This window comes from Procambarus clarkii, chromosome 72 (assembly GCF_040958095.1).
Source record: "Procambarus clarkii isolate CNS0578487 chromosome 72, FALCON_Pclarkii_2.0, whole genome shotgun sequence".
In the NCBI taxonomy this organism is placed as follows: Eukaryota; Metazoa; Arthropoda; class Malacostraca; order Decapoda; family Cambaridae; genus Procambarus; species Procambarus clarkii.
Window position 1 is genome coordinate 4,753,936 of NC_091221.1, and position 26,958 is coordinate 4,780,893.

Consider the following 26,958-nt stretch of genomic DNA (forward strand, 5'->3'; position numbering starts at 1 on the left):
CTGGTTATCACAGGTCCTACTCTGGAGTGCGAGCACTCTGTCACTCTAACAAACACTATACGTGGTGTGAATCTGCCCGTGTGCTAGAAGGAATTGTGAGAGAGCCAACCTTCAGACGGAGGAGGCGCTGCCGCTATCGGTGGGCATTTGTAAAGCTTTTGGTGGTGGTGGATGCGGTGTGGGTGGAGGAGATGGTGGTAGTGGAGGTGTGGGTGGAGGAGATGGTGGTAGTGGAGGTGTGGGTGGAGGAGATGGTGGTAGTGGAGGTGTGGGTGGAGGAGATGGTGGTGGTGCGGGTGGTGGAGGTGGTGTGGGTGGAGGAAATGGTGGTGCGGGTGGTGGTGGAGGGTCTCACTCTGGCAGGCTGTCAGTCGCGCGAGCACCGCTGAGTGGTACGCACACTGCCGCTCTTGGGACAACATGTATCACGGACCTCCACCAACATTCAAAGGTTTAACCACCAATAAAACGTTATGAAAAATCGAGAATGGATTTTCCACCAATATTTTAGAAGTGACATTTTAGTGAGGAGAAGGTGGAGGCTGTGAGAAGCGTTTGTGCCGAGTGAGATAAGCCAAACATCATTGGCTCTTAAAACAACCAACATAGATCATTGCAGCCCGAGACGTCGATGCAACAATGTGCAATATACGCCAACTTTCTACTGTCTTTATTATCCACAAACACAATAGTGAATCGCACCACAAGTGGGAAATATTGGTAAATACTGTACTGTTAAACGACAAAATAGAGCCCAAGGCCCAATAAAGTAGCCCTCCGAGAGCATATTTAGAGCACTATGGTGAGGTCACTGTAGAGGCGTGTTGTGAGGGCAAGTGTAGAGCCCAGACGTTAAGGTATTGACCTGGCTTAAGTGGCTTTAGCTATTTGTATATACTAGCTGTCTATAAATATTCTGAATGTTTGTAACTGCATCTATGTGTGTACTTTTCCTAAATAAAATATTATTATTATTATTATTATTATTATTATTATTATTATTATTAAGAGCGCTGCTAGCCTCACACTTTGGAAGAAAGAGTATGACGTGTGGACATTATCGTTATCATAAACTGCTATCATATCTGAAGCCTCATAGTGACACTTTGTGGCTTATCTCTAATTATCAACGTATTGAAATATAAAATATGCCTAATAAACTTGCAACTAGACAACCCCACATTGAGTCTGTGTTTACATACTATATACATAACCCTCCCCCCCCCCCACACACACATGTATTCGAGAGAAATATATGTAGTAGATATGACAAGAGGTTAATAGTTGGGGAAAGAGTATATTAAACAGCGGATATTTTGCCAGGCGGGGTCCAGGAGCTAGAGGTTGATCCTGCAGGCATAAATAGGAAACATAAATAGTGTTCAGGCCCACGTCCTGGCCACACAGCGGCCGGGATGGTGTCGCCTCCACTATATCAATTATTACCTGTAAACCAAGCAGCCAACACTAAACATTTCTCAAGCCTCACACTCTCAAGTTGGTGAGAAAGAAAGGAAGGGGGAGGTGAGAAAGATCAGGGGTATGGGTGTTAAGAAACAGACAGTGGTGGAGAGGAAAGAAGCAGTTTGACTACTCCAAGTCAAAACCCAAAGTGATACGATCCACAAATGAGGGTGAAGAGATGTAATAAACACAAGAGACATTGGGTTACTTACCATCATCAGGGTCCGGGGGAATTGGGTTAACCCACTTGGATATACGCAGGGTACCAGGTTGCCGACGTGTGGGTCGCACCTGGTAACCAGTGGCTCCTTCTCCCTGGTAACCGGTAGCTCCTTCGCCCTGGTAACCGGTGGCTCCTTCGCCCTGGTAACCGGTGGCTCCTTCGCCCTGGTAACCGGTGGCTCCTTCGCCCTGGTAACCGGTGCCTCCTTCGCTCTGGTAACCGGTAGCTCCTTCGCCCTGGTAACCGGTGCCTCCTTCACTCTGGTAACCGGTGGCTCCGTCACCTTGGTAACCGGTGGCTCCTTCGCCCTGGTAACCTGCACCTTCCTGGTATGGTGGTGCTTCTTCCTGGAGAGGTGGGCCCTCGCCAGGTGGTGGCTCCTGCTGGTAGTGTGGTACAGTAATGTCGCCGGGATCCTGAGAAGTTTGTCCAGCAAGTGTAGTGCGGTAGTGTTCTGGTCGTGGTGGTGATACCATAGGCCTCTGAGGGTGCCGTGCTGGTGATACCTGGTGAGGGGGCATCACTACCATGGGGCCGTGAAAGGGTGCTCGATGTCCCATCCGTGCAAAGTGACGTGGTGGAGGGCCCATGGGTGGGGGGTGCATTGGCGGCCCCATAGATGGGGCATGGAGCATGGGTCTTCCCTGGTGATGTGGGTGTCTCATCTGCGGGTCTTGGAGAACGGGCCGAGGTAAGGTGGTATGAGGCGGAGGTCTTGGGTTGTGGTGAGATGGTGACCTTGTGGGTGCATCGTGTGAAGGTTGCCCCGCCGGAGGTCCCGGGTTCGAATGAGACTCTGGAGGAGGTGATCTGGTGGAGGGATCCCAACCACTTTCTGGCGGGGATTCATCCGTTTCTCTCTTGGGAGACACTTTTACTGTTCCATTATGACGGACGGCCGCTTTCACCTGAAGAGGGTCGGATGGCTGCGAACCTGCCACGACGACGCCTCCCTCAGGCACAGCTGCGGGTGGGCTGCCTTGCTTCTTGTATTCCAGAATCGATGGGTCGTGAGAAAGTGACGATTCTTCCCTTATTAGAGGTGGGCTGGGCTGGACTACTTCGGCGGGCGAGGTAGACTGGACCACTTGGGCGGGCGGGGTAGACTGGACCATTTCGGCGGATGGGGTAGACTGGACCATTTCGGCGGGCGGGGTAGGCTGGACCATTTCGGCGGACGAGGTAGGCTGGACCACTTCGGTGGGCGGAGAAGGCTGGGCCATTGTGGGAGGCGGAGGGAACTCGCTCTTTAATTCCTGGAGAGGTGATTTGGTGTGAGCGAGAAGGTCCCTGGCTGGTGTTTGCACTGCAGCCGTCATGGCAGCGGTGTCCTCCGTGGCACCACGTACGTCCTGCATGACCTGGCACTGCTGACACCAAAGCTGGTAGTCAGGGCCAATCTCCTAGTAGATGCAACTCAGAGATTTGCAGTAAGGCTGGTGGCGGAGGGCAGCCAGCCTGCGCGCGGTAACACTATAATTACAGCCCCACACACACACCGCCTGGCACCCGCAACCTTTCTCACGGCCATAAATGCTCTAATATGATTGTTTACACTTCCATTGTCATAATATATCACGGGTCTTTCATCAAGAGTATGTGATGGCAACTTAGTCTCGTATAAACAAACTGTAGGAAAAGCAGCGACATAAATTTACGTATAAATCTAAAACAAGTTAATGGATGGGTTAGAAATACAAGTGTTATTGAATGAGCGTGAGTGAGACTGGCAGTGTGCCACACAGAACATTCTAGCTGCCGCCACCGGTGTGCTTCTCAAGGTGGATATCGTGTAACGCAAGGTATTCCAAACTTCCGGTAGTGGGCGTGGGCGTGGGGAGTGTGGTCAACTTGGCCACCTCATCACCCACACACGCACTATAATATTACTCCACCACTTGCACCTATTGTAGTGCAAGAGTCAACGCTCCACCAACACCACTCAACCCAGCTAATAAACTCCATTACCATAAGAACAGACTCGCAGATTCCCACCAGGCACAAAAACGCGTTTATATTAAGCGTGTTGGAGAATGACAGGCGGGGAGGGAGGGAGCGGCGGGGAGGGGTGACGTTGAACTAGTGACGGCATCAACCGAGATTAACCTGAGGAAGGCACGAGACCTGCACCTCACACCGCCCCACACACAACTATGTACCCTTGAGCGCCTTGTGCTCACTATAGCCACTCTCTCACACAACATTCCCGTATGCTCATTCGTCCCATAATGTTTGTGGCCGCGCTCTAAAGGTCGAAGCTACTCACGGACAGCAGAAGCTGTGAATGAGAGTGATTCAGTGATGGAGGCACGCACGCGTCGCCTCACGAGTGCCATGCTCCTTACTCATGTGGCACTCCCCCTTCCCCCTCCCCCTCACCCACTCCCGCCCACACGTACTAGACCGCCCCCCTACCCCCCTCCCCCTGGACCCACGCACCAGACATACGTGCTAGACACCCCCACCATAAACATTACACATTCAACCCCACGTACCTTCTGTACACCCATGTACACAATTACACAGTCACACCCTACACTTACACTCTTCCCTACACACACCCGTTAATTAAAGCGCTAATGAATCACTTGAGACTACAAATCAGGAAAAAACACAAACGTTGTCCCAACGTTAAAAAAAGAGGGACAGAAAGAAGGCACCAAATTAAAAGCCAAAGAGTTTCTGACCCATTGTAGTGGAGTCGGGAGGAGAATAACGGGGGCCAGAAGATGAACTATGTAACATGATTTAGGAAGGACAGCTTCATGCCTGACAAACTTGATAGACAACAACGACAAGGTCGCACAAAATACTATAAATAAAGGCTTGGCAATTGTATCTTCCTAGACTGACCAAAAGACATTTGAGACTTTTCATCAAAGAAGATGGAGACCCGCTGGGGGGATAACTAGCAAAACACTGAGCTGGGTAAAAGGAATATACAGGTGATGGCCAGGAACCTAATCTAACCTAGTCACCAGGAAACAAAGGGAGAGGTGGTGTAGAACTGTAGGAGTGTGGCAAGTAGGATCCCCTTGAGGTGCTTCCGGGGCTTAGCGTCCCCGCGGCCCGGTCGTCGACCAAGCCTCCAAGGCTTAGGGGTCCCCCAAGGCTTAGTCCTGGGTCTATTGCTGTTCCCAATAACCTGCTCCAGTGTGAGCTGTTTGTATATCAATGTTTGCAGATAATCCAAAACTAATGATAAATGCAAAAACCCACGTCTGCAGAGAATTACAGGAAGACAATGACAAACTCTAGATGTAACCCAACCATAACTAGTGTAAGAATTTTAAACAGAGAAGCGAGATAAGAAACAAGGAAGAATCTCCGCTGTTGGGGAAAATAACTACGAGAGACTGAAAGAATGAATGGCGTGAGAGTGGATATAACTCCGGCGCTCACACCACACACAAATATAAACATAGTCATGTATTAATCTGGCGGCAAAAGTGCTTGTCTGATTGGTGAAGATTAAGCCACCCAAGAGGTGACACGAGCATGAATAGCCCGTGATATTTTTTTTGGAGTGAATGTGATCTTTGGTGGTGAAAAGATATACTGTGTCAAGATAGAAATCATCAAGATAACCTCAAGATAACCTGTGTGCTGAGCATTTAATCTATCAGTCCTTACTATGTGGCTGCTATCGCGGGGAGGATACTGCTTGACAATACTTATGAGGGTGTCCAGCTGCTTGACAATACTTATGAGGGTGTCCAGCTGCTGGACAACACTTATGAGGGTGTCCAGCTGCTGGACAACACTTATGAGGGTGTCCAGCTGCTTGACAACACTTATGAGGGTGTCCAGCTGCTAGACAACACTTATGAGGGTGTCCAGCTGCTAGACAACACTTATGAGGGTGTCCAGCTGCTTGACAACACTTATGAGGGTGTCCAGCTGCTAGACAACACTTATGAGGGTGTCCAGCTGCTGGACAACACTTATGAGAGTGTCCAGCTGCTGGACAATACTTATGAGGGTGTCCAGCTGCTGGACAACACTCATGAGGGTGTCCAGCTGCTGGACAACACTTATGAGAGTGTCCAGCTGCTGGACAACACTTATGAGAGTGTCCAGCTGCTGGACAACACTTATGAGGGTGTCCAGCTGCTAGACAACACTTATGAGAGTGTCCAGCTGCTGGACAACACTCATGAGGGTGTCCAGCTGCTGGACAACACTTATGAGGGTGTCCAGCTGCTGGACAACACTTATGAGGGTGTCCAGCTGCTGGACAACACTCATGAGGGTGTCCAGCTGCTGGACAACACTTATGAGAGTGTCCAGCTGCTGGACACACTTCATTACCACAAGAGTGAGTGTGGTTGTGTGGAAAAGCTTTAGATAATATAAGCGCCAGAAGTAAAGTGCCACATGGATGTTTTCAAATCAGATTTGTTCTTGATTTATATAAATGTTATCGATAACAGCTTCGTCTGTACAGTACCTATATTTACCAATGGCAATGAACGAAAAGTAAAGTTACAACATCAAGAGAGCGACACATTAGAGATTACTTAACAGACTTAAGCACCTCAGTAAAGTGGTCTAACGAACGCCACAGGAATTTTATTGCTATCAAATAAAAAATAATTCGTACATAAAACAAACATAAGTGGCAAGCACTTGACGAATGACAGCGAGTAGAAGAAGAGCAAGTGCCAGATTCACGAAAGCACTTACGCAAGCACTTACGAGCGTGTACATCTTTCCTCAATCTTTGACGGCTTTGGTTACATTTATTAAACAGTTTACAAACATGAAAACTTCCCATTCAACTGTTGTTATTGTTATAACAATAGTTGAATGTGGTCTCTTGGTGTTTCGGAGCTCATTAACTGTTTAATAATTGTAAACAAAGCCGCCAAAGATTGAGAAAAGATCTACAGGTTCGTAAGTGCTTGCATAAGTGTTTTCGTGAATCTGGCCCCAGGAGGATACCTGGATGTGGCTCGGGAACTGAACCCAGGTACGCAGTGCACTTAGGCTGTAAACACTGTCAACACAATATTGTTGGAGGCGAGGAGTCACAATAACGTGGCTAAAGTATGCTGACCAGACCACACACTAGAAGGTGAAGGGACGACGACGTTTCGGTCCGTCCTGGACCATTCTCAAGTCGATTGTGACTTGAGAATGGTCCAGGACGGACCGAAACGTCGTCGTCCCTTCACCTTCAAGTGTGTGGTCTGGTCAACAATATTGTTGGCTTTTATTGGCAGATCGTTTAAAGTTCTGACCCGAGAAGTCGCGGTCCGTGTAACTTACAAGCACGACCTTGACCGCACTTCTGCTGTCAATTTTGATCGCCGTACTTGGAAACAGAAGCTGCGTAATTAGACAGCGTCCGAGTATAAAAAATGATTCAGTCTTGAAAAAGAATGAACAAGAGGCGATTCAATACGAATATTAAAGACTTGATCATTAGAGGCTTCATCATTTGATTCCATTTTTTTTATTTGGAATGTCTAATATCACTCTAAACAATTGCTTTAAAACTAAAGGCAAATCATTACGGTCACAAGATAAATACATTGTAGTATTAACAGTAAAGGCATGGAGCACATTATTAATGACGTAACTATATAATAATGAGTAAACATTTACAATGATAGTCGGCAAGAACGTCTCAAATTCCCGCGCACCTTACATTGTATCATCATAACCTCCTTGAACAAGATCTTGAGGTTATCTTGAGATGATTTCGGGGCTTTTTAGTGTCCCCGCGGCCCGGTCCTCGACCAAGCCTCCACCCCCAGGAAGCAGCCCGTGACAGCTGACTAACACCCAGGTACCTATTTTACTGCTAGGTAACAAGGACATAGGGTGAAAGAAACTGCCCAATGTTTCTCGCCGGCGCCTGGGATCGAACCCAGGACCACACGATCACAAGTCCAGCGTGCTGTCCGTTCGGCCGACCGGCTCCCTTTGTATCTACCCTGTATTGTATCTATGTATCTATACCGGATCCTATTTGTATCTTAAATCACTGTGTTGACCTTGGAATAAGACTATTATTTGTGGGAGCTGGAAACAAACCAACCTAAGAAGTGTAAGGAAATGCACTGAAAGAAGAGGATGGATGATTGATGAAGATTAAGCCACCCAAAAGGTGGCACGGGCATGAATAGCCCGTTAAGTGGTGGCCCTTTTGAGCCATTACCAGTATCAATAGATGATACTGGAGATCTGTGGAGGTGCGACTGCACCCTGCGTGACGGGAGATGTCTCCTCCACATCTTTAAGATCACGGAAGGGATCAGGATAAGAAATTAGGATGTGACGGGGGAAAGGAATGGTGGCCAACCACTTGGACGGTCGGGGATTGAACGCCGACCTGCATGAACCGAGACCGTCGCTCTACCATTCCGCCCAAGGGGCTAGGTAGGTATGGGGATGAGCTTACCTCACTTACCCATTGGTAAGCGCCCTACACTTCCTTCTGCCATATCTACGGGCTCACCATAGCCCGTGCTACTTGCAACTTTGTTCCAGGTAGCGAATCATTAACAACAACAACCTTCTGGCAGGCAGTACCTATAACTAGTGACTCAAGACACAAGTTCCACAACTCCTTTCTGTACCTAAATGTCACCCTAAGTTCCAACTACCACCAACACATCCCTGATCCACCATGACACTTCCGGACACTACCAACACATCCCTGATCCACCAACACACTTCCGAACACTACCGACACATCCCTGATCCACCAACACACTTCCGGACACTACCAATACATCCCTTAACACTCCCGGCCACTGCCAACACATCACTAATCCACCAACACACTCCCGGACACTACCAACACATCCCGGATCCACCAACACACTTCCGGACACTCCCAACACATCCCTGATCCACCATGACACTTCCGGACACTGTCAACACATCCCTGATCCACCAACACACTCCCGGACACTACCAACACATCCCTGATCCACCAACACACTCCCGGACACTACCAACACATCCCTGATCCACCAACACACTCCCGGACACTACCAACACATCCCTGATCCACCAACACACTTCCGAACACTACCGACACATCCCTGATCCACCAACACACTTCCGGACACTACCAACACATCCCTGAACACACTCCCGGCCACTGCCAACACATCACTAATCCACCAACACACTCCCGGACACTACCAACACATCCCGGATCCACCAACACACTACCGACACATCCCTGTTCCACCAACACACTTCCAGACACTGCCAACACATCCCTGATCCACCAACACACTCCCGGACACTACCAACACATCCCTGAACACACTCCCGGACACTACCAACACATCCCGGATCCACCAACACACTTCCGAACACTACCGACACATCCCTGTTCCACCAACACACTTCCAGACACTGCCAACACATCACTAATCCACCAACACACTCCCAGACACTACCAACACATCCCTGATCCACCAACACACTACCGGACACTGCCAACACATCCCTGTTCCACCAACACACTCCCGGACACTGCCAACACATCCCTGATCCACCAACACACTTCCAGACACTGCCAACACATCCCTGATCCACCAACACACTTCCAGACACTGCCAACACATCCCTGATCCACCAACACACTTCCGAACACTGTCAACACATCCCTGATCCATCAACACACTCCCGGACACTGTCAACACATCCATCAACACACTCCCGAACACTACCAACGTATCCCTGATCCACAACACACTTCCGGACACTACCAACACATGCCTGATCCACCAACACACTGCCAACACATCCCTGATCCACAACACACTCCCGGACACTACCAACACACTCCCGGACACTGTCAACACATCCATCAACACACTCCCGAACACTACCAACGTATCCCTGATCCACCAACACACTCCCGGACACTACCAACACATCCCTGATCCACAACACACTTCCGGACACTACCAACGTATCCCTGATCCACCAACACACTCCCGGACACTACCAACACATCCCTGATCCACCAACACATCCCTAAACCTCTTACCTGTCACTCGTGGTTCAACACAATACGAACAACTCCATGGCCCTGTACGAGAGAACCTCCAACAAAGTAAACTCACTGGCAAGCACAATTCCCAGGGTACGAATGGTCGAGTTCTTCGCACACTTTGTTCTTGCGCGCGTGCGGACGCATCGTTCACTTGGTCCGCTGGCCCGGGCTTTTCAACTTGCACTAATTGTTGGTACGTCAGTCGCACGAGCGGTTCGAGCGGGCCAGCACCCGCCAGAAGCTGCGGGTGAAGAAACGTCACCGCGCGGGGGGTTGGCGGATGACCGTGGCACAGTGCCAGAGAACACTTGGCGTGTGTGGGTGAATGAATGTGATGCCACATTACCGTGTCGAGGCACTACCACAAACTGGTGCCTGTGGTGCTCCACACTGCCCCACTGACGACAACACAATGTATCCAGCTCACAACTGGTGGCCAGTGAACACTGCCCCGCCGCACCCCCCCACCACCACTCCCTATCTCTGGTGAGACTACGTCACTTGAGGCACACTCTTAGTCACTCCTCCCACCATGACATCACCAACACGTCACTAACCACGTGGCACCTAAGGCGCGCCATTTAAAGACTCTCTCAATGAATCATGGGGAAAACTGCCACATACAACACACGATCGATAATGGCCAATCGAACAGAGGGAAACAGCGAGAGTTTGGTTGGTCCAGTGAAGGAAAGTGCCGTGGCTCTCAGTACTGCTGGTGATGCTTTAAACGGGGCCAGAGAGGCAGTAAAGGGAGGCACTGTATACTGATTAGCATCGTAAAAGCACTTCCGTTACCTTCTGTGGTTGAGTACTCAATAACTTGTTGTATAAGATATCTAAGAAACAGATGTCTAAGCCTGTCCACGGAGGATACAAGTATATATGCTGTTTACCATTGTATAAATGTGTGGTCAACATGTGTGGTACAATAACTTGGTGCACTTTATCAACCAGGTATTCTATTCCTCTCGTACGAGGAGGCAGAGGCAGTGACCCAACATGAGTATGTGCTGGTGGAAGATGAGGTGGTGGAAGATGAGGTGGAGGAAGATGAGGTTAGTGTCCCTCTGAATGTACTATAGTCTGCGGCCTCCACCTTCACTGGCACATCAGACACAGCACCGCTCCTGTGCCAGGTAAGTCCACTACGGGCTCACCATAGCCCGTGCTACTTGGAACTTGTTGCGAGTAGCTGAATCTATAACTACAACTTCCCTGACGGTTGCTACAAGACCTGGTGGGACCTGTTACTAGGCCCTCTACAACCTTCATAACATACTATTAACTAGTCACAACCGTTGAAGCTGGTCAACACCCACTATAAACAAATGTAGGTGAGCGGTGCGCATGCGTAAAGTATACAAGAGCCTCGTGCAGTTTACATCACCTGGTGGTGTAAATGGGACCAAATGTAAAACTTGCCGCCCAAACTCTTCGCATACCTCACGTCACTACAGCTTACACCCAACTACATCACTAATCGTCACCAACTGTCCTTGTCTTTTATCCGGGATGACGTTATTACCCATAATCCTGGTCACAACTTCCATGTTTGTCTCTTATGGACAGTACACACACACACACACACACACACACACACACACACACACACACACACACACACACACACACACACACACACACACACCCTCTTGTTCTGATACTTGGAACTTCAAGAACAAGAGGTCATAGATTTTAACTAGCTAAACACAGATCCGGAAGAAATATAAGAAAATTCACGTTCGCAAACAGAGTGGTAGACGGTTGGAACAAGTTAGGTGAGAAGGTGGTGGAGGCCAAGACCGTCAGTAGTTTCAGAGCGTTATATGACAAAGAGTGCTGGGAAGACGGGACACCACGAGCGTAGCTCTCATCCTGTAACTACACTTAGGTAATTACACACACACACACACACACACACACACACACACACACACACACACACACACACACACACAGCTTGCACTCTCTGTAGATCTCCTACTAGCTTGTGGTGGGTCTCAGATCACCATCAACGTCCTTGACCAGGCCTAGTTGGTAGTTTGGACAACCAGACGACGTTGTCACCCCCTCCCCCCCCCCAGAGATGAATTGGTTATCTGGAGGCAAACAAGTCAAAGTGCCCCAGGACTCAGTCTTGGCACCAGGTCTGGTCAACACATACACAACAGTAAAGGGCTATGCTTTACCGTACCAATATTTGCCGATGGTACTAAAGTTAGAGACAGGAGTTACACATCTTCAAGAGGAAACTAGATTTATTCCACCAAGGAGTGCCGGACCAACCGGGCTGTGGTGGGTATGTGGGCCTGCGGGCCGCTCCAAGCAACAGCCTGGTGGACCAAACTCTCACAAGTCAAGCCTGGCCTCGGGCCGGGCTTGGGGAGTAGAACAACTCCCAGAACCCCATCAACCAGGTATATGTGGGCCTGCGGGCCGCTCCAAGCAACAGCCTGGTGGACCAAACTCTCACAAGTCAAGCCTGGCCTCGGGCCGGGCTTGGGGAGTAGAACAACTCCCAGAACCCCATCAACCAGGTATATGTGGGCCTGCGGGCCGCTCCAAGCAACAGCCTGGTGGACCAAACTCTCACAAGTCAAGCCTGGCCTCGGGCCGGGCTTGGGGAGTAGAACAACTCCCAGAACCCCATCAACCAGGTATATGTGGGCCTGCGGGCCGCTCCAAGCAACAGCCTGGTGGACCAAACTCTCACAAGTCAAGCCTGGCCTCGGGCCGGGCTTGGGGAGTAGAACAACTCCCAGAACCCCATCATCCAGGTATATGTGGGCCTGCGGGCCGCTCCAAGCAACAGCCTGGTGGACCAAACTCTAACAAGTCAAGCCTGGCCTCGGACCGGGCTTGGGCAGTAGAACAACTCCCAGAACCCCATCATCCAGGTATATGTGGGCCTGCGGGCCGCTCCAAGCAACAGCCTGGTGGACCAAACTCTCACAAGTCAAGCCTGGCCTCGGACCGGGCTTGGGGAGTAGAACAACTCCCAGAACCCCATCAACCAGGTATATGTGGGCCTGCGGGCCGCTCCAAGCAACAGCCTGGTGGACCAAACTCTCACAAGTCAAGCCTGGCCTCGGACCGGGCTTGGGCAGTAGAACAACTCCCAGAACCCCATCATCCAGGTATATGTGGGCCTGCGGGCCGCTCCAAGCAACAGCCTGGTGGACCAAACTCTCACAAGTCAAGCCTGGCCTCGGGCCGGGCTTGGGGGAGTAGAACAACTCCCAGAACCCTATCAACCAGGTATCAACCAGGTAACACACCCAACAGTGCGACCGAGACCACAAGCCAACTTCAACACCTTCAGTATATTGGTCTGACCAATTGCAAATGAGCATTAATGCTCATAAATGCAACATAATACATACTGGGAACAACAGTGAAATGACAAGGAGGTGGGTGTAGTGTAGTAGGGACAAGATGCATGATTGATTGCTGAAGATTTAGCCACGCAAGAGTTGGCACGGGCTGGTTGATACCTGGTTGATGGGGTTCTGGGAGTTCTTCTACTCCCCAAGCCCGGCTCTAGGCCAGGCTTGACTTGTGAGAGCATGTAAGACAAGTTGCAGAGGTGTGACTTGAGTATTATAACCAGACAAGAGCAGCAAGCAGTAGACCAGGTGAGAGGAGCCAGGCACATCCTGGATCCTTGAGGCAACATATCTGGCATGCCTAGCGCTTCTGCCGTCGCAATGAACCCTGCACCTTCCTTCCTCCCTCTCTCCCTCACAACCACACACACACACACAAACACACACACACAAACACACGCAGTTCATGGGAGAACACGCGCGCGCCGGCCACGAGGCGCCGCAAGAGGCAGCAGCAGCAGCCTCACCTAATCTTGCTTACCAAGGTTCTCAGGGTTTCCCCCAGGAAGAAGGATGTGGGAGGACAGCCATGATCTAACACGTTCCTCCCAGAACAACAGGTACAACACTCTCACAAGCCACGATCACATTCTCTCGTCGACCCCAGCACACCCAGTTGCTCCTGGTAACGGACCCCACCAACACTTACCATGGAATTTACCACCAGTGTAAGGTGGACCTAAATGTACACACATTTTGCACCAATACTGGCCAGAGGGTGATAAATGTAGAGGTTTACTGCCAGTACTCCCACTATCTTCTCAGAGAAGGTACCGACCTGTTGTGTCTGACACTTCTCTTCCAAGCACTCACTGCACGACGCATTGCCTTCAAAACTCCTCCACACATACACGCCACAGGGTAATTGAGAAGAGGGAGGTGGGGTAGAGGAGGAAGGTGGGAAGACAGGAGAGGGAGTGAGAAGACGGAAAATGATATGTAAATAAATAAATAAATAAGAGAGAGAGAGAGAGATAAAGACAAAGATAGATAGAGAGATTAAAGAGAGAAAGACAAAGAAATATAAGGAGCGATATAGAGAGAGTTAAAGAAAAAAAGAGAACAATAGAGAAAGAAAGATAATAAATAAAAGTTAAATAAAAAAATATAAATAAAGATAAAAGAGGATGAACAAGGAGGTGCCTGACATTTATCAACAGCTTTCGTGAAGAATGTCTTACAGTGTAATTACATAGTAACTTAAGGTTGTTTCCCCAGGTACGTTAAGTCCATGTCACAGTGGTGCAGAGAATGTAGGAGGGAGGAGTGTCACGCTCCCGGTGTTGGACACTGGCAACTGTTGACTAGGTGTTGTGAGGTCAAGCCTGGCCCTAGACTGCCAGTGTTGACCAGGTGTTGTGAGGTCAAGCCTGGCCCTAGACTGCCAGTGTTGGCCAGGTGTTGTGAGGTCAAGCCTGGCCCTAGACTGCCAGTGTTGACCAGGTGTTGTGAGGTCAAGCCTGGCCCTAGACTGCCAGTGTTGACCAGGTGTTGTGAGGTCAAGCCTGGCCCTAGACTGCCAGTGTTGACCAGGTGTTGTGAGGTCAAGCCTGGCCCTAGACTGCCAGTGTTGACCAGGTGTTGTGAGGTCAAGCCTGGCCCTAGACTGCCAGTGTTGACCAGGTGTTGTGAGGTCAAGCCTGGCCCTAGACTGCCAGTGTTGACCAGGTGTTGTGAGGTCAAGCCTGGCCCTAGACTGCCAGTGTTGGCCAGGTGTTGTGAGGTCAAGCCTGGCCCTAGACTGCCAGTGTTGACCAGGTGTTGTGAGGTCAAGCCTGGCTAGGGCCAGGTTTGGAGAGTACAACTCCCACATCCCCTATCAAGCAGGTACCCCATGTGTCTTGTAATCATTCTTATTAGCAGCCTTTCCTAGAGTGTTATACTGGGTGGTCTTAGTACTTCTGGTCTATGAGGTCTTGTATCTTTGTTGTCGTGTTAGTGAGGTGGCCGTGTTGCGTCGCGGAGGTCATCTACCACCACACCTCCATATACCTAGGTCATAAAAGTATGTGTGTGTACGTCTGATAACATACTACTTGTGAAGGAGGAAATGTATATGTTTACCTCTCAGAATGTTTGGTAATATGTTTATTGTTTGTGATGTGTGTCTATGTATATATTAACACGATGTACTGAACGGGGTGAGAATAGCTTGAGCTACCTCATCCCTTTGTGTGTATTTTACCTCAATAAACTTATTTCAATTTCAATTTCAACCTCCATAACTATCATTAACACTTTTTGTTTCTTGTAATTGTTGATGAAAATAGAATTGGAGGAGTGTTGTTGTGGGGGCGAACTGCATGTTTCTGGCTACTTCAAAGAGAGAGAGAGACAGAGAGTACTTCCTACTCTTCATACATACTTCTTCATCTAAGTGGGGTTCGTGTGACGTCTGAGATGCCACACGAAGTTTGGTACCTTCACAAACAAGTCATTTTGGTTGTCTAACTTGACTGTTTTAGCGCTCAAACCTCTTGTGTGATCAGGTTGTTCTATCAACCTTAAACATCAACTGCCAACTGGTTTTTGCTTGGCATTTTTCATGGAATAAATAAATATTTTAGGTTTGTTTCAACTTGATTCGTGTTTTTTCTTATCTTCTCTGGTCTTCACGCGGGGCTTAGACCTGTACATTAACACCTTCTACATCACTAGTTAGTCGAGACTGCGTTAGGTGAGCAGTGTGTGGGGGTGTAGGGCAGACCTGGCCCACCAGTGTGTGGGGGTGTAGGGCAGACCTGGCCGACTAGTGTGTGGTGGTGTAGGGCAGACGTGGCTGCGGGTACACGCAGACAGGGTTCACCAGACGAGTAAGAAGCGTGCGCCAATTTACGCACACTCCACAACCAACGGTCCACACACACACACACACACACACACACTTCCCCGAAATGCGTGAGTAATCCACACGAGAACATCCTGAATCCTTGGATTTAGGATGACGTCATATTGACTGTGGCCGTCAGGTCCCGCCCCCAACACCACGTCCCCCCCCGGGCCCCCCTCCCCCCCCCATCACCACGTCCCCCCCAGGGCCCCCCTCCCCCCCCCCATCACCTTGCCCCCCCAACCACCATGACAAAATAATGCAGATAAAACGTGACCAACCACATTTATTTTCTCCACAGCCACCGTCTTTAACCACAATCATGGGATGGGAACATTATGTATGGTCTGGTAATGTTTCGTGACCGCACGGTACGCTTACTGTCACGCTTTGGCGTAGTATAAACAACCTGCTTGATCAGTCAGTGTGTGTGTGTGTGTGTGTGTGTGTGTGTGTGTGTGTGTGTGTGTGTGTGTGTGTGTGTGTGTGTGTGTGTGTATACATGTGTGTGTGTGTGTGTGTGTGTGTGTGTGTGTGTGTGTGTGTGTGTGTGTGTATACATGTGTGCATGTGTGTGGGTGTATGTGTGCGCGCGCACACACAACTTCCTCGACTTCTGGCTCAATTATCTTCCCCTTCTTTCCTCTCTCTCTCTTCCTTCCTGTCTGCGTGTACTCACCTAGTTGAGTTTGCGGGGGTTGAGCTCTGGCTCTTTGGTCCCGCCTTTCAACCGTCAATCAACAGGTGTACAGATTCCTGAGCCTATTGGGCTGTGTGTGTGTGTGTGTGTTTCTGTCTGAGGGGGGGGGACGGGGTTGTGTGAATACTATTCAAGAGTGCAGAGAGAGAGGAGGAGGAGGAGGAGGAGGCAGAGAAGAGGAATAGACAAGAGGGGGAGATAGAGAGAAGAGAAGAAGAGAGAAGACTGTGGAAGGCCTAGTAGCCTATACAAGTCCGCTCCCATCTATATACAACCAAACTCCCTCCTCTATATAGGCAACCTACTCACTGGTGTATACACTCGTATATACTATACTACACTACAGTATACATATACTATATACTACACCCCAGGGCAGGATAATATACGTCAACACTGACGCGCGTCACCTCTGGTATCCTACCTTGTCATGTGCTCCAGAATTAAACGTCTTTCATATATGTAAACCGTTCAAATATAGACGTTTTCTGTGGGGACAGCTAGACTGATGGAGGAAGATGGAAGGAGGGGGATGGGAGAGGAGGGAAGGAGTGGGAGTAATGGGAGAGGTTATCTTGAGATGATTTCGGAGCTTTAGTGTCCCCGCGGCCCGGTCCTCGACCAGGCCTCCACCCCCAGGAAGCAGCCCGTGACAGCCGACTAACACCCAGGTACCTATTTTACTGCTAGGTAACAGTAAACAGAGGACGAGGCTAAAAATAACAACAATAATATATATGAGACTTGGTCAAGATTCTGATATATACAATAATGTGTTTATTAAGGAGGTCCGGTGGTGTAGGGACTCACCTGGTGGTGCTGGCCGGGGCTGAGCTTCGGCTCTTTGGTCCCGCCTCTCAACCCGTCTAGAAATTACTAAACCTATTGGGCTGTATTAAATCTACGTTTGAAACTGAGTATAGAGTCTGTGTTATATGGTGGGGGGGGGGGGGGTGTACACGGTGGGACTGAAGGCATGATAAGAGTGGGAGGGAAGAGTTACGGTGAGTGACACCGTCACAGTTGAGGTGTGGAGACACAGTACCATGACTCAGCACATGGATTGAGAGGGGGGGGGGTGTCTGGGGATTCACGCCCCCTCACCCCTCCTGACACAATCACGCCTCACCCCCCCCCCTCCTGACAGTCACGCCTCACCCCCCCCCCCCTCAAACAATACACTAACATTTACCTAAATATCTCAGTAACATTTATATCACACATGTCAATGTAAAGGAAAATCTATACAATGACACATACCTATATTATCAGAGAGATTATCTGTGTCTGTCCGAAGTTTGAGACCAAACACTTGAGGATATCCTCACCCTACTTGGCAGGGGGAATGGTCTGGGGTACGGGGCAGACATAGGTTAATCGGGGTAGGCCTACGTTTAATTCTTTAAGAAATATTAGAACTTATACCCCCCCCCCCCAGAAGGTTTTCATGGTGTCACGTGTGAAATGCTTGGTAGGATTCCCATAAAGGTTTTAGTGATACAGTAATAGAATTTCTGGGAAGCCGCCACACAGTTGTTTCAATGATGCTTAATAATACATTGTCTAGAAGGGGGAGAAGAGGGGGATGAGGGGAAGCAGAGGGGGGCAATGGGGGAGCAGAGTGGGGGCAAGGGGGGAGCAGAGTGGGGGCAAGAGGAGAGGAGGGGGGAAGAGGAGAGGAGGGGGGAAGAGGAGAGGAGGGGGGAAGAGGAGAGGAGGGGGGAAGAGGAGAGGAGGGGGGAAGAGGAGAGGAGGGGGGAAGAGGAGAGAAGGGGGCAAGGAGGGACAAGAGGAGAGCAGAGGGGGGCAAGAAGGAATTAGAGGGGGTGAAGAGGAAATCAAAGGGGAGGAGGGGTGATAGGGATGAGGGGGGGCTAGGGGGAGGTGGGGTGAAGTGGGAAAGGGTGTAAAGGGTAAAGACCCAGGGAGGGGGGGGGGTAGTGGGGTGTTGCAGCACTCGCAGATATGCTCAGAAGTGTTGGAAGATCTTGCGTTGAACGCCTTCCAAAATGTATTGAGGTAAATGGATGTCATTTTCAACGTTTATTACAACAATAAACTAATTGATATTCATGTTTCATATTTACAAAAATGCTGTTGGTTTTCTATTACACTTTGCCAAGAACACTGTGCACACATGACAATGTTGTGGTAGAGCAGTGGAGCACGGGGGTGACTGGAGGAGGCGCAGACTGGGGGCCAGAGATTACAAATAAAGGCAAGACAGGAAGGGAAGGAAGGTGGTTGTAGCCACACATGACTTAAGACACATGGGGGGTGTGTTGGCCAGCAATGCCACCTGCTGCTGGAGTAGTGGCTGCTGCCCCATCACCATGTCTGGGGACTTCCAGCCTCTCCACACACACCTCCCACTCTCACAATGAGTCACTCTTCCTTTTGTAGCTTGTCTTTAAACTATTTAAATTCACCTTTACACCCAGCCTTTCTCCCAAACTGAAACGCTTGCAAAACTGGTGTTTACCAGCCTCTCCCCAGCTGGTAATGTGACCCGCAGGTTAACGTTCACTGATAATACAAGCACAGAGTCACTGATCACGGGACACAGCTACACCGGTGACCACCGCTACCAGCTACGACAGAGCCGCCTAGTTATGAGTAGCTGTGAGGCGCACGGTAGTGGAGAAGGTGCAGGAAGAGCAGGAGAGTGAGGGCCAGGCTGTGGCACCACCCACAAGTGGCCCGTGCCAGTGCCACCCCTTCCCATGGACATTAGGGGCGTCTGGCCTGCAACAGGCCTCCTCACTACGTCACTTTGACGTCACACGCTTTTATAGCTGGGCATCACACACCCACTACTGCTATGGCCTCTTTACCACCAACTCGCCACTGTGAATCATGCCCGACCTTGCTAGTTGGCTCCAAGATCCGCCATGGGAGAGCTCGCGCACGCCACCTACCGCCAACACTTTCCACCACCTCAAGCATTCCCCACTAATTATCACCAAGCTCATGTACCGCTCCTGTACCAGTAGCTAAGGTCCTCCTCGACACCCCACACAGGTACTCTCCCAGACAATATGTCCCCGACCAGCACTCATACCACCATCACCACATACACCGCCCTCTCCAGCTTCAGCGGCAAACAGAAACAACATTAGCTGGCACGGCTGAACAAATTCCTTCCGTCTTGTTGACGAGACTTGCCGTTACTGCTACTTGGCGACTACCACCACCACCACCAGGCCCAACACACCATGCTTCTCCGCTACAATCACCAGTGTAGTTCACACTCCACAGCTAGTGAAGTAGCAGGCTACCTGGCGCTCTCTGCCGCGCCTACCTTCCCAAGAGGGCCACCTTCAGGGACGGCAGTAACACCCCATTACACACACGACCTACACACACACACACACACACACACACACACACACACGACCTACACACACACACACACGACCTACACACACACACACACGACCTACACACACACACACACACACACACACACACGACCTACACACACACACACACACACACACACACGACCTACACACACACACGACCTACACACACACACACACGACCTACACACACACACACACACACACACACACACACACACACACACACACACACACACACACACACACACACACACACACACACGACCTACACACACGACCTACACACACACACACACACATCTGATAATTACTCCAAAATGACCTTATCACTTTAAACACTACCATCTCGTGGCTGGTGTATTTCACCATACTGATGACCAGACCACACACTAGAAGGTGAAGGGACGACGACGTCTCGGTCCGTCCTGGACCATTCTCAAGTCGATTGAGAATGGTCCAGGACGGACCGAGACGTCGTCGTCCCTTCACCTTCTAGTGTGTGGTCTGGTCGACCCTGAGAAACCTTCATCTTCTCCAGCTTTACACAAGTTGATCACACAACATTTTGTGGGCACCACGCCAGACGACCATAAGGGCACGACACGACACCCAGAGGTGTACACCGGGACCAGAGAGCCAGAGCTCAACCCCCGCAAGCACATCTAGGAGAGTACCCACCTCTACTCTATCAGTGAGGCCTGCTGCTCTCACAATACCAAAGGTCATTACACACAATAATCTCCCCGTGGAGGGTAGAAATAATCTAAGCCCAGGGAGCCGGTCGGCCGAGCGGACAGCACGCTGGACTTGTGATCCTGTGGTCCTGGGTTCGATCCCAGGCGAGAAACAATGGGCAGAGTTTCTTTCACCCTATGCCCCTGTTACCTAGCAGTAAAATAGGTACCTGGGTGTTAGTCAGCTGTCACGGGCTGCTTCCTGGGGGTGGAGGCCTGGTCGAGGACCGGGCCGCGGGGACACTAAAGCCCCGAAATCATCTCAAGATAACCTCAAGATCTCAAGATAACTCTATCCCTATGAGATGTATTTCTTGTCTCAATAAACATAGTTGAACTTGAACGCCCCCGTGTTGGAACACGGGGGCGCGGGGCTCATGAGGGCATATGTACATATACTGAACACAATAGAGACTGTGTTTTCTGGCAGTGGAGGAGTTTGTGAGGTGCAACACCCGTCAACATCCCTGGTTACCTTGGTTACCCGTAGCAACACGATGCTGGCCACAGCAACCACACTCTTCTGCTTCCACACTGCCCCCCCCCCTCTCTCCTGCAATGATAATGCTAGTAGTATATAATTATTGTACCCTTTTGTTGGCCCCCGTCTACACCTACACCCACTACACCCACCCACTCACGCCATTCACTCAGCACCTACACCCACCCACTCACATCATTCACTCAGCACCTACACCCACCCACTCACGTCATTCACTCAGCACCTACAACCACCAACCCACCCACTCCACTCAGCACCTATACCCACCAACCCACCCACTCACACCATTCACTCAGCACCTACACCCACTCACTACACCCACCCACTGAACACACACCTCGCCCCATAACCATCCTGCTAGGCTTAGACTCGGCTACAAGTACCTCTGGGAGCTTGAACCATCTACAGAAGTAGTCTCCACTATATGTAAACTGCCAGCAAAACTCTTTTCACATACTTCGCATCATTATATAATTGAATGAGAAAACGTCTCAGACTTCCTAGATAATACCATCAATGTGTAAGTATTGCATTCCTAATAATGTAGTGCCGGGAATGTTAGCAAAGTGTGCAAAGTTAGGTTGCTGTCTGGCCTCCTATTTCCTCCTAGTTTCATTGCCTTACATTTACTTGGGTTGAACTCTAGTAGCCATTTGTTGGACAATTCCTTCAGTTTGTCTAGGTCATCTTGTAGCCTCATACTATCTTCCTCTGTCTTGATCCTCCTCATAATTTTTGCATCATCAGCAAACATTGAGAGGAACGAGTCTATTCCTTCTGGGAGATCATTTACGTATATCAGAAACAGTATAGGTCCAAGGACTGATCCCTGTGGGACTCCACTGGTGGCTCCTCGCCACGCCGAGGCCTCACCCCTCACAGTGACTCGCTGAGTCCTGTTGCTTAGGTTGCTCCCTTATCCAGTGGAGTACCTTCCCTTTCATTCCTGCCTGAATCAGGACATCAGGAGTGTGTGCCTGCCTGCGTGTGTGTGTGTGTGTGTGTGTGTGTGTGTGTTCGAGAGAAATATATGTAGTAGACATAATAGAGGACAAATAGACTGGTTAGAAAGGCGGGATCCAAGAGCTAATAGCTGTACTCTGCAGGACCAAATAGTAGATACACACACTACTTCCCCCGCCAAATACGCTCACCCCCCCCCTCGCCTAACACTCACCCCCCCCCCCATCAAACATTCACTGGGTGTGTAGGTGTGGAGATGTGCTGGCCAGCAGGAGACGCACATACCCTTGGGAAATGGAATGTGGGAAGGTTGGTGTGATGTGTCGTAGGGGTGAGGTGCATCTGTGAGGTCCCTTGGAGGTGTGTGGGGGGCTGTGAGGTGGCCCGTGTGGGTGGTGGGGGGCTGTGAGGTGGCCCGTGTGGGTGGTGGGGGGCTGTGAGGTGGCCCGTGTGGGTGGTGGGGGGCTGTGAGGTGGCCCGTGTGGGTGGTGGGGGGCTGTGAGGTGGCCCGTGGGGGGGGGTGGGGGGCTGTGAGGTGGCCCGTGTGGGTGGTGGGGGGCTGTGAGGTGGCCCGTGGGGGGGGGGTGGGGGGCTGTGATGTGGCCCGTGGGGGGGTGGGGGGCTGTGAGGTGGCCCGTGGGGGGGGTGGGGGGCTGTGAGGTGGCCCGTGTGGGGGGTGGGGGGCTGTGAGGTGGCCCGTGTGGGGGGTGGGGGGCTGTGAGGTGGCCCGTGGGGGGGTGGGGGGCTGTGAGGTGGCCCGTGTGGGGGGTGGGGGGCTGTGAGGTGGCCCGTGGGGGGGTGGGGGGCTGTGAGGTGGCCCGTGTGGGTGGTGGGGGCTGTGAGGTGGCCCGTGTGGGGGGTGGTGGGGGGCTGTGAGGTGGCCCGTGTGGGGGGTGGGGGGCTGTGAGGTGGCCCGTGTGGGTGGTGGAGGGCTGTGAGGTGGCCCGTGTGGGTGGTGGAGGGCTGTGAGGTGGCCCGTGTGGGGGGTGGGGGGCTGTGAGGTGGCCCGTGTGGGTGGTGGAGGGCTGTGAGGTGGCCCGTGGGGGTGGGGGGTGGGGGGCTGTGAGGTGGCCCGTGTGGGGGGTAGGGGGCTGTGAGGTGGCCCGTGTGGGTGGTGGGGGGCTGTGAGGTGGCCCGTGTGGGGGGTGGGGGGCTGTGAGGTGGCCCGTGTGGGGGGTGGGGGGCTGTGAGGTGGCCCGTGTGGGGGGTGGGGGGCTGTGAGGTGGCCCGTGTGGGGGGTGGGGGGCTGTGAGGTGGCCCGTGTGGGGGGTGGGGGGCTGTGAGGTGGCCCGTGTGGGGGGTGGGGGGCTGTGAGGTGGCCCGTGTGGGGGGTGGGGGGCTGTGAGGTGGCCCGTGTGGGGGGTGGGGGGCTGTGAGGTGGCCCGTGTGGGTGGTGGGGGGCTGTGAGGTGGCCCGTGTGGGTGGTGGAGGGCTGTGAGGTGGCCCGTGTGGGGGGTGGGGGGCTGTGAGGTGGCCCGTGTGGGGGGTGGGGGGCTGTGAGGTGGCCCGTGTGGGGGGTGGAGGGCTGTGAGGTGGCCCGTGAGGGTGGTGGGGTGCTGTGAGGTGGCCGCCATACACTACACTACACCACAACAACTCCCGCCTCTGTCATGACGGGTAGGAGAAGCGTCACGTGAGACTCTACACAGCAAGAAACACCACACAAGAGAGAGAGAGAGAGAGAGAGAGAGAGAGAGAGGAGACCAAGAGAGGGAAGAATATAGAGCGCGGGAGATAACACACGAGGCGAAGAGAGCCAGGTATGTGGGGCAACAGGTCTGGTGACATCATCAATGACGTCATTACCAGCCCCGCTCTCATTCACTAATAAATACCCTACAATACAACATACGCAACAATTTTGGCTCAGTCAACTCACCATTAAATATTTTACCCTTGCTAATATATTATATAAATTCAGCGATAGAAAAATAAATGGATAAAATGTGTTCAAAACAGTATGTGAAAATGGGAGGGGACTGGAGACCTTTGGGGGGGTGGGGAGGGGTGTAAGATATAGGAGAGAGAGGACAAGAGCCAGAGAGAGAGAGAGAGGTGCAGGAGAAGGGCGTCAGGAGCATATAGAAGCATGTGTAGGCGTCTGCCATCCCCAGCAGCCATACGCCCACTCACCCCTCCACCACCCCTGCCTGCTCTCTCTCTCTCCACCACCTCCGCACGCCATCCACACCACTAGTTCATCCCACACACACTCACAAGCCTCCCTTTCACCTTCTATTCACAATACGCATACTTTGTTATATTCTGGCCAGTAACGTCACACTTTCCCCGCAGGCTACACACCCACACCAACTTACTAAGCCACGCAGCCCTCTCCGCTAATGTAGGTATACGCTCTACACACACACACACACACACACGCGCACAGACACACCTGTTGATTCACAGTTGAGAGGCGGGACCAAAGAGCCAGAGCTCAACCCCCGCAAGCACAACTAGGTGAGTACACACACGCGCGCGCGCACACACACACACACACACACACACACACAGCCTAGCCTGGCAAAATCGTAACTTATGCCCAACAATTCATTACAGAAAACGCCCGTCCAACCAACTTCTGAGTCGACGAAATGTTGTATGACATTCCGCCATGACTAATGACCCTCAAGACGGTGACCAAGGCGCATACGTAGCAGTGAGTATAACTAGTGAAGGAGCCACAACCTTAACCCCCATATATAACAGTGAGTACAACTAGTGAAGGAGCCACTACCTTAACCCCCATATATAACAGTGAGTACAACTAGTGAAGGAGCCACAACCTTAACCCCCATATATAACAGTGAGTACAACTAGTGAAGGAGCCACAACCTTAACCCCCATATATAACAGTGAGTACAACTAGTGAAGGAGCCACAACCTTAACCACCATATATAACAGTGAGTACAACTAGTGAAGGAGCCACTACCTTAACCCCCATATATAACAGTGAGTACAACTAGTGAAGGAGCCACAACCTTAACCCCCATATATAACAGTGAGTACAACTAGTGAAGGAGCCACAACCTTAACCACCATATATAACAGTACAACTAGCGAGGTGGGGGGTGTGAGCAGCCACTACCTTAACCGCCAGCAGACACACTGGTAACACTACGGGTCTTCCCCGAAGTCAAGCAGCAGACAAAATCCAACCAGGAACCGTAAAGTGTGGTGGAGGAAAGTGAGGTGGGTGGGTGGTGATAAAAAGTGTAGCTTAGTGAGCGGGGCTGTCCTCGCCTGGCGGATATACCGCGACCAGTCACACACTCGCACAACGTTCTGCACGGCCTTGCCACCCGGCTCTCACCTCATCAACATCCGTGACGTCACAACTCTCATACATCACACCTTACCAACATCCGTGACGTCACAACATTACACCTTACACGCACACACGCACACGCACGCACGCACGCACGCACGCACGCGCGCACGCGCACACACACACACACACACACACACACACACACACACACACACACACACACACACACACACACGTTTTTTTTCAATTTTTGGCGACACATTCAGGCGCAAACTCGTCCAAACTTGGCGCCGGTACAATTTCATCAGCAATGTACATTGTTGGTAAAGGTATATATATATATATATATATATATATATATATATATATATATATATATATATATATATATATATATATATATATATATATATATATTTACCCAAGTCTTTCCTAAATCTAAACTTATAACTATATTACCACACTTTATCACTTTATATATATATATATATATATATATATATATATATATATATATATATATATATATAAATGTCAAGGCTGGCCATGGGCCAGAGATCAACAAGAGGTGGCAAAGAGTGACACGACGAGGTAATAACACCATGGAAAACGGGCTTTCTATGCCTATCTAATGAGGCTTCTCGTGCGCGGGAAACACACTTGACACTGCTGTTTAAACAAAACTACACAATTCACAAGTCACTGTAAAGTTGTGGTGGTGAAGCACTTGACACCGGAGTCACCGCCGCACAATCATCACGTGAAGGGTGGTGCTGCTGGTGCTGCAAATGTTGTAAAGAGGAGTCACTGGAGGAGGTGGAGAGCGAGCCTGGGTGGGGGAGTCTTCACGTTAGCTTGTGGCGCATGAATGAACTGATGGGTGGGGTGGAGCGGCGTACTCCCCACTACACCCCACCTACGCCCTGCGTGCCCGCCTCCATGTGACATGCACGCACACTCGTGACGCCCTCACCCACGCATTACACTAACTCCACATATCTCACCGCACGTCACTAAACCATCATCACCCGCGACTAGGCTTTCCTGACCAGCGGGCGGAGCACACGATGCACAAACCGGAGCCGCACGCACGCACACACACGCACGCACGCACGCACACACACACACACACACCAGGACCGTGAAGCCGACGGAGCACCTGGAGCGGGACTGTGGTCGCAGCTCGCCGTTGCCCAAGATATAGTAGCACCGGCGGCCAGGTATCCGGGAGCGGGTGGTGGCGCGAGGACCACGAGGGTATCCGGGAGTGAGGGGCGCGACCACTGGCCCCGCCACGCCCCCACTCAACACAAACGTTACTTCCCAATACTGCAAACGTTACTTCCCCCACCCCTCACTCCCTCCCATTTACTCTATTTCAAATGTTGCCTCTCTTCACTACCTCAAACGTTTCTTCACCTCACAACCTCAAACGTTATTTGTACTTCCTACTACAAACGTTACTTTTACCCCCTACAACAAACGTTACT

The 26,958-nt window shown here is 51.0% G+C and overlaps 1 protein-coding gene across 3 annotated transcripts in view; it reads right to left on the minus strand.

Annotated features, from left to right (window-relative positions):
* Pur-alpha (Purine-rich binding protein-alpha) overlaps positions 1-26,648 on the minus strand; it is a 152,449-nt gene extending 125,801 nt beyond the window's left edge. The window contains exons 1-2 of one of the 3 annotated variants that reach the window (XM_069312350.1): positions 26,603-26,648; positions 1,677-3,316 (exon numbers count right to left, since the gene is read on the minus strand). In XM_069312350.1, the coding sequence (XP_069168451.1) occupies positions 1,677-3,045 (1,369 nt within the window). In that variant the 5' untranslated portion in view covers positions 3,046-3,316; positions 26,603-26,648. Of the gene's footprint in view, positions 1-1,676; positions 4,032-10,059; positions 10,193-26,602 lie in introns of those variants that run through there. The other 2 variants (XM_045767679.2, XM_045767680.2) reach the window with 2 other exon arrangements.
* Between the last annotated feature and the right edge of the window lie 310 nt (positions 26,649-26,958).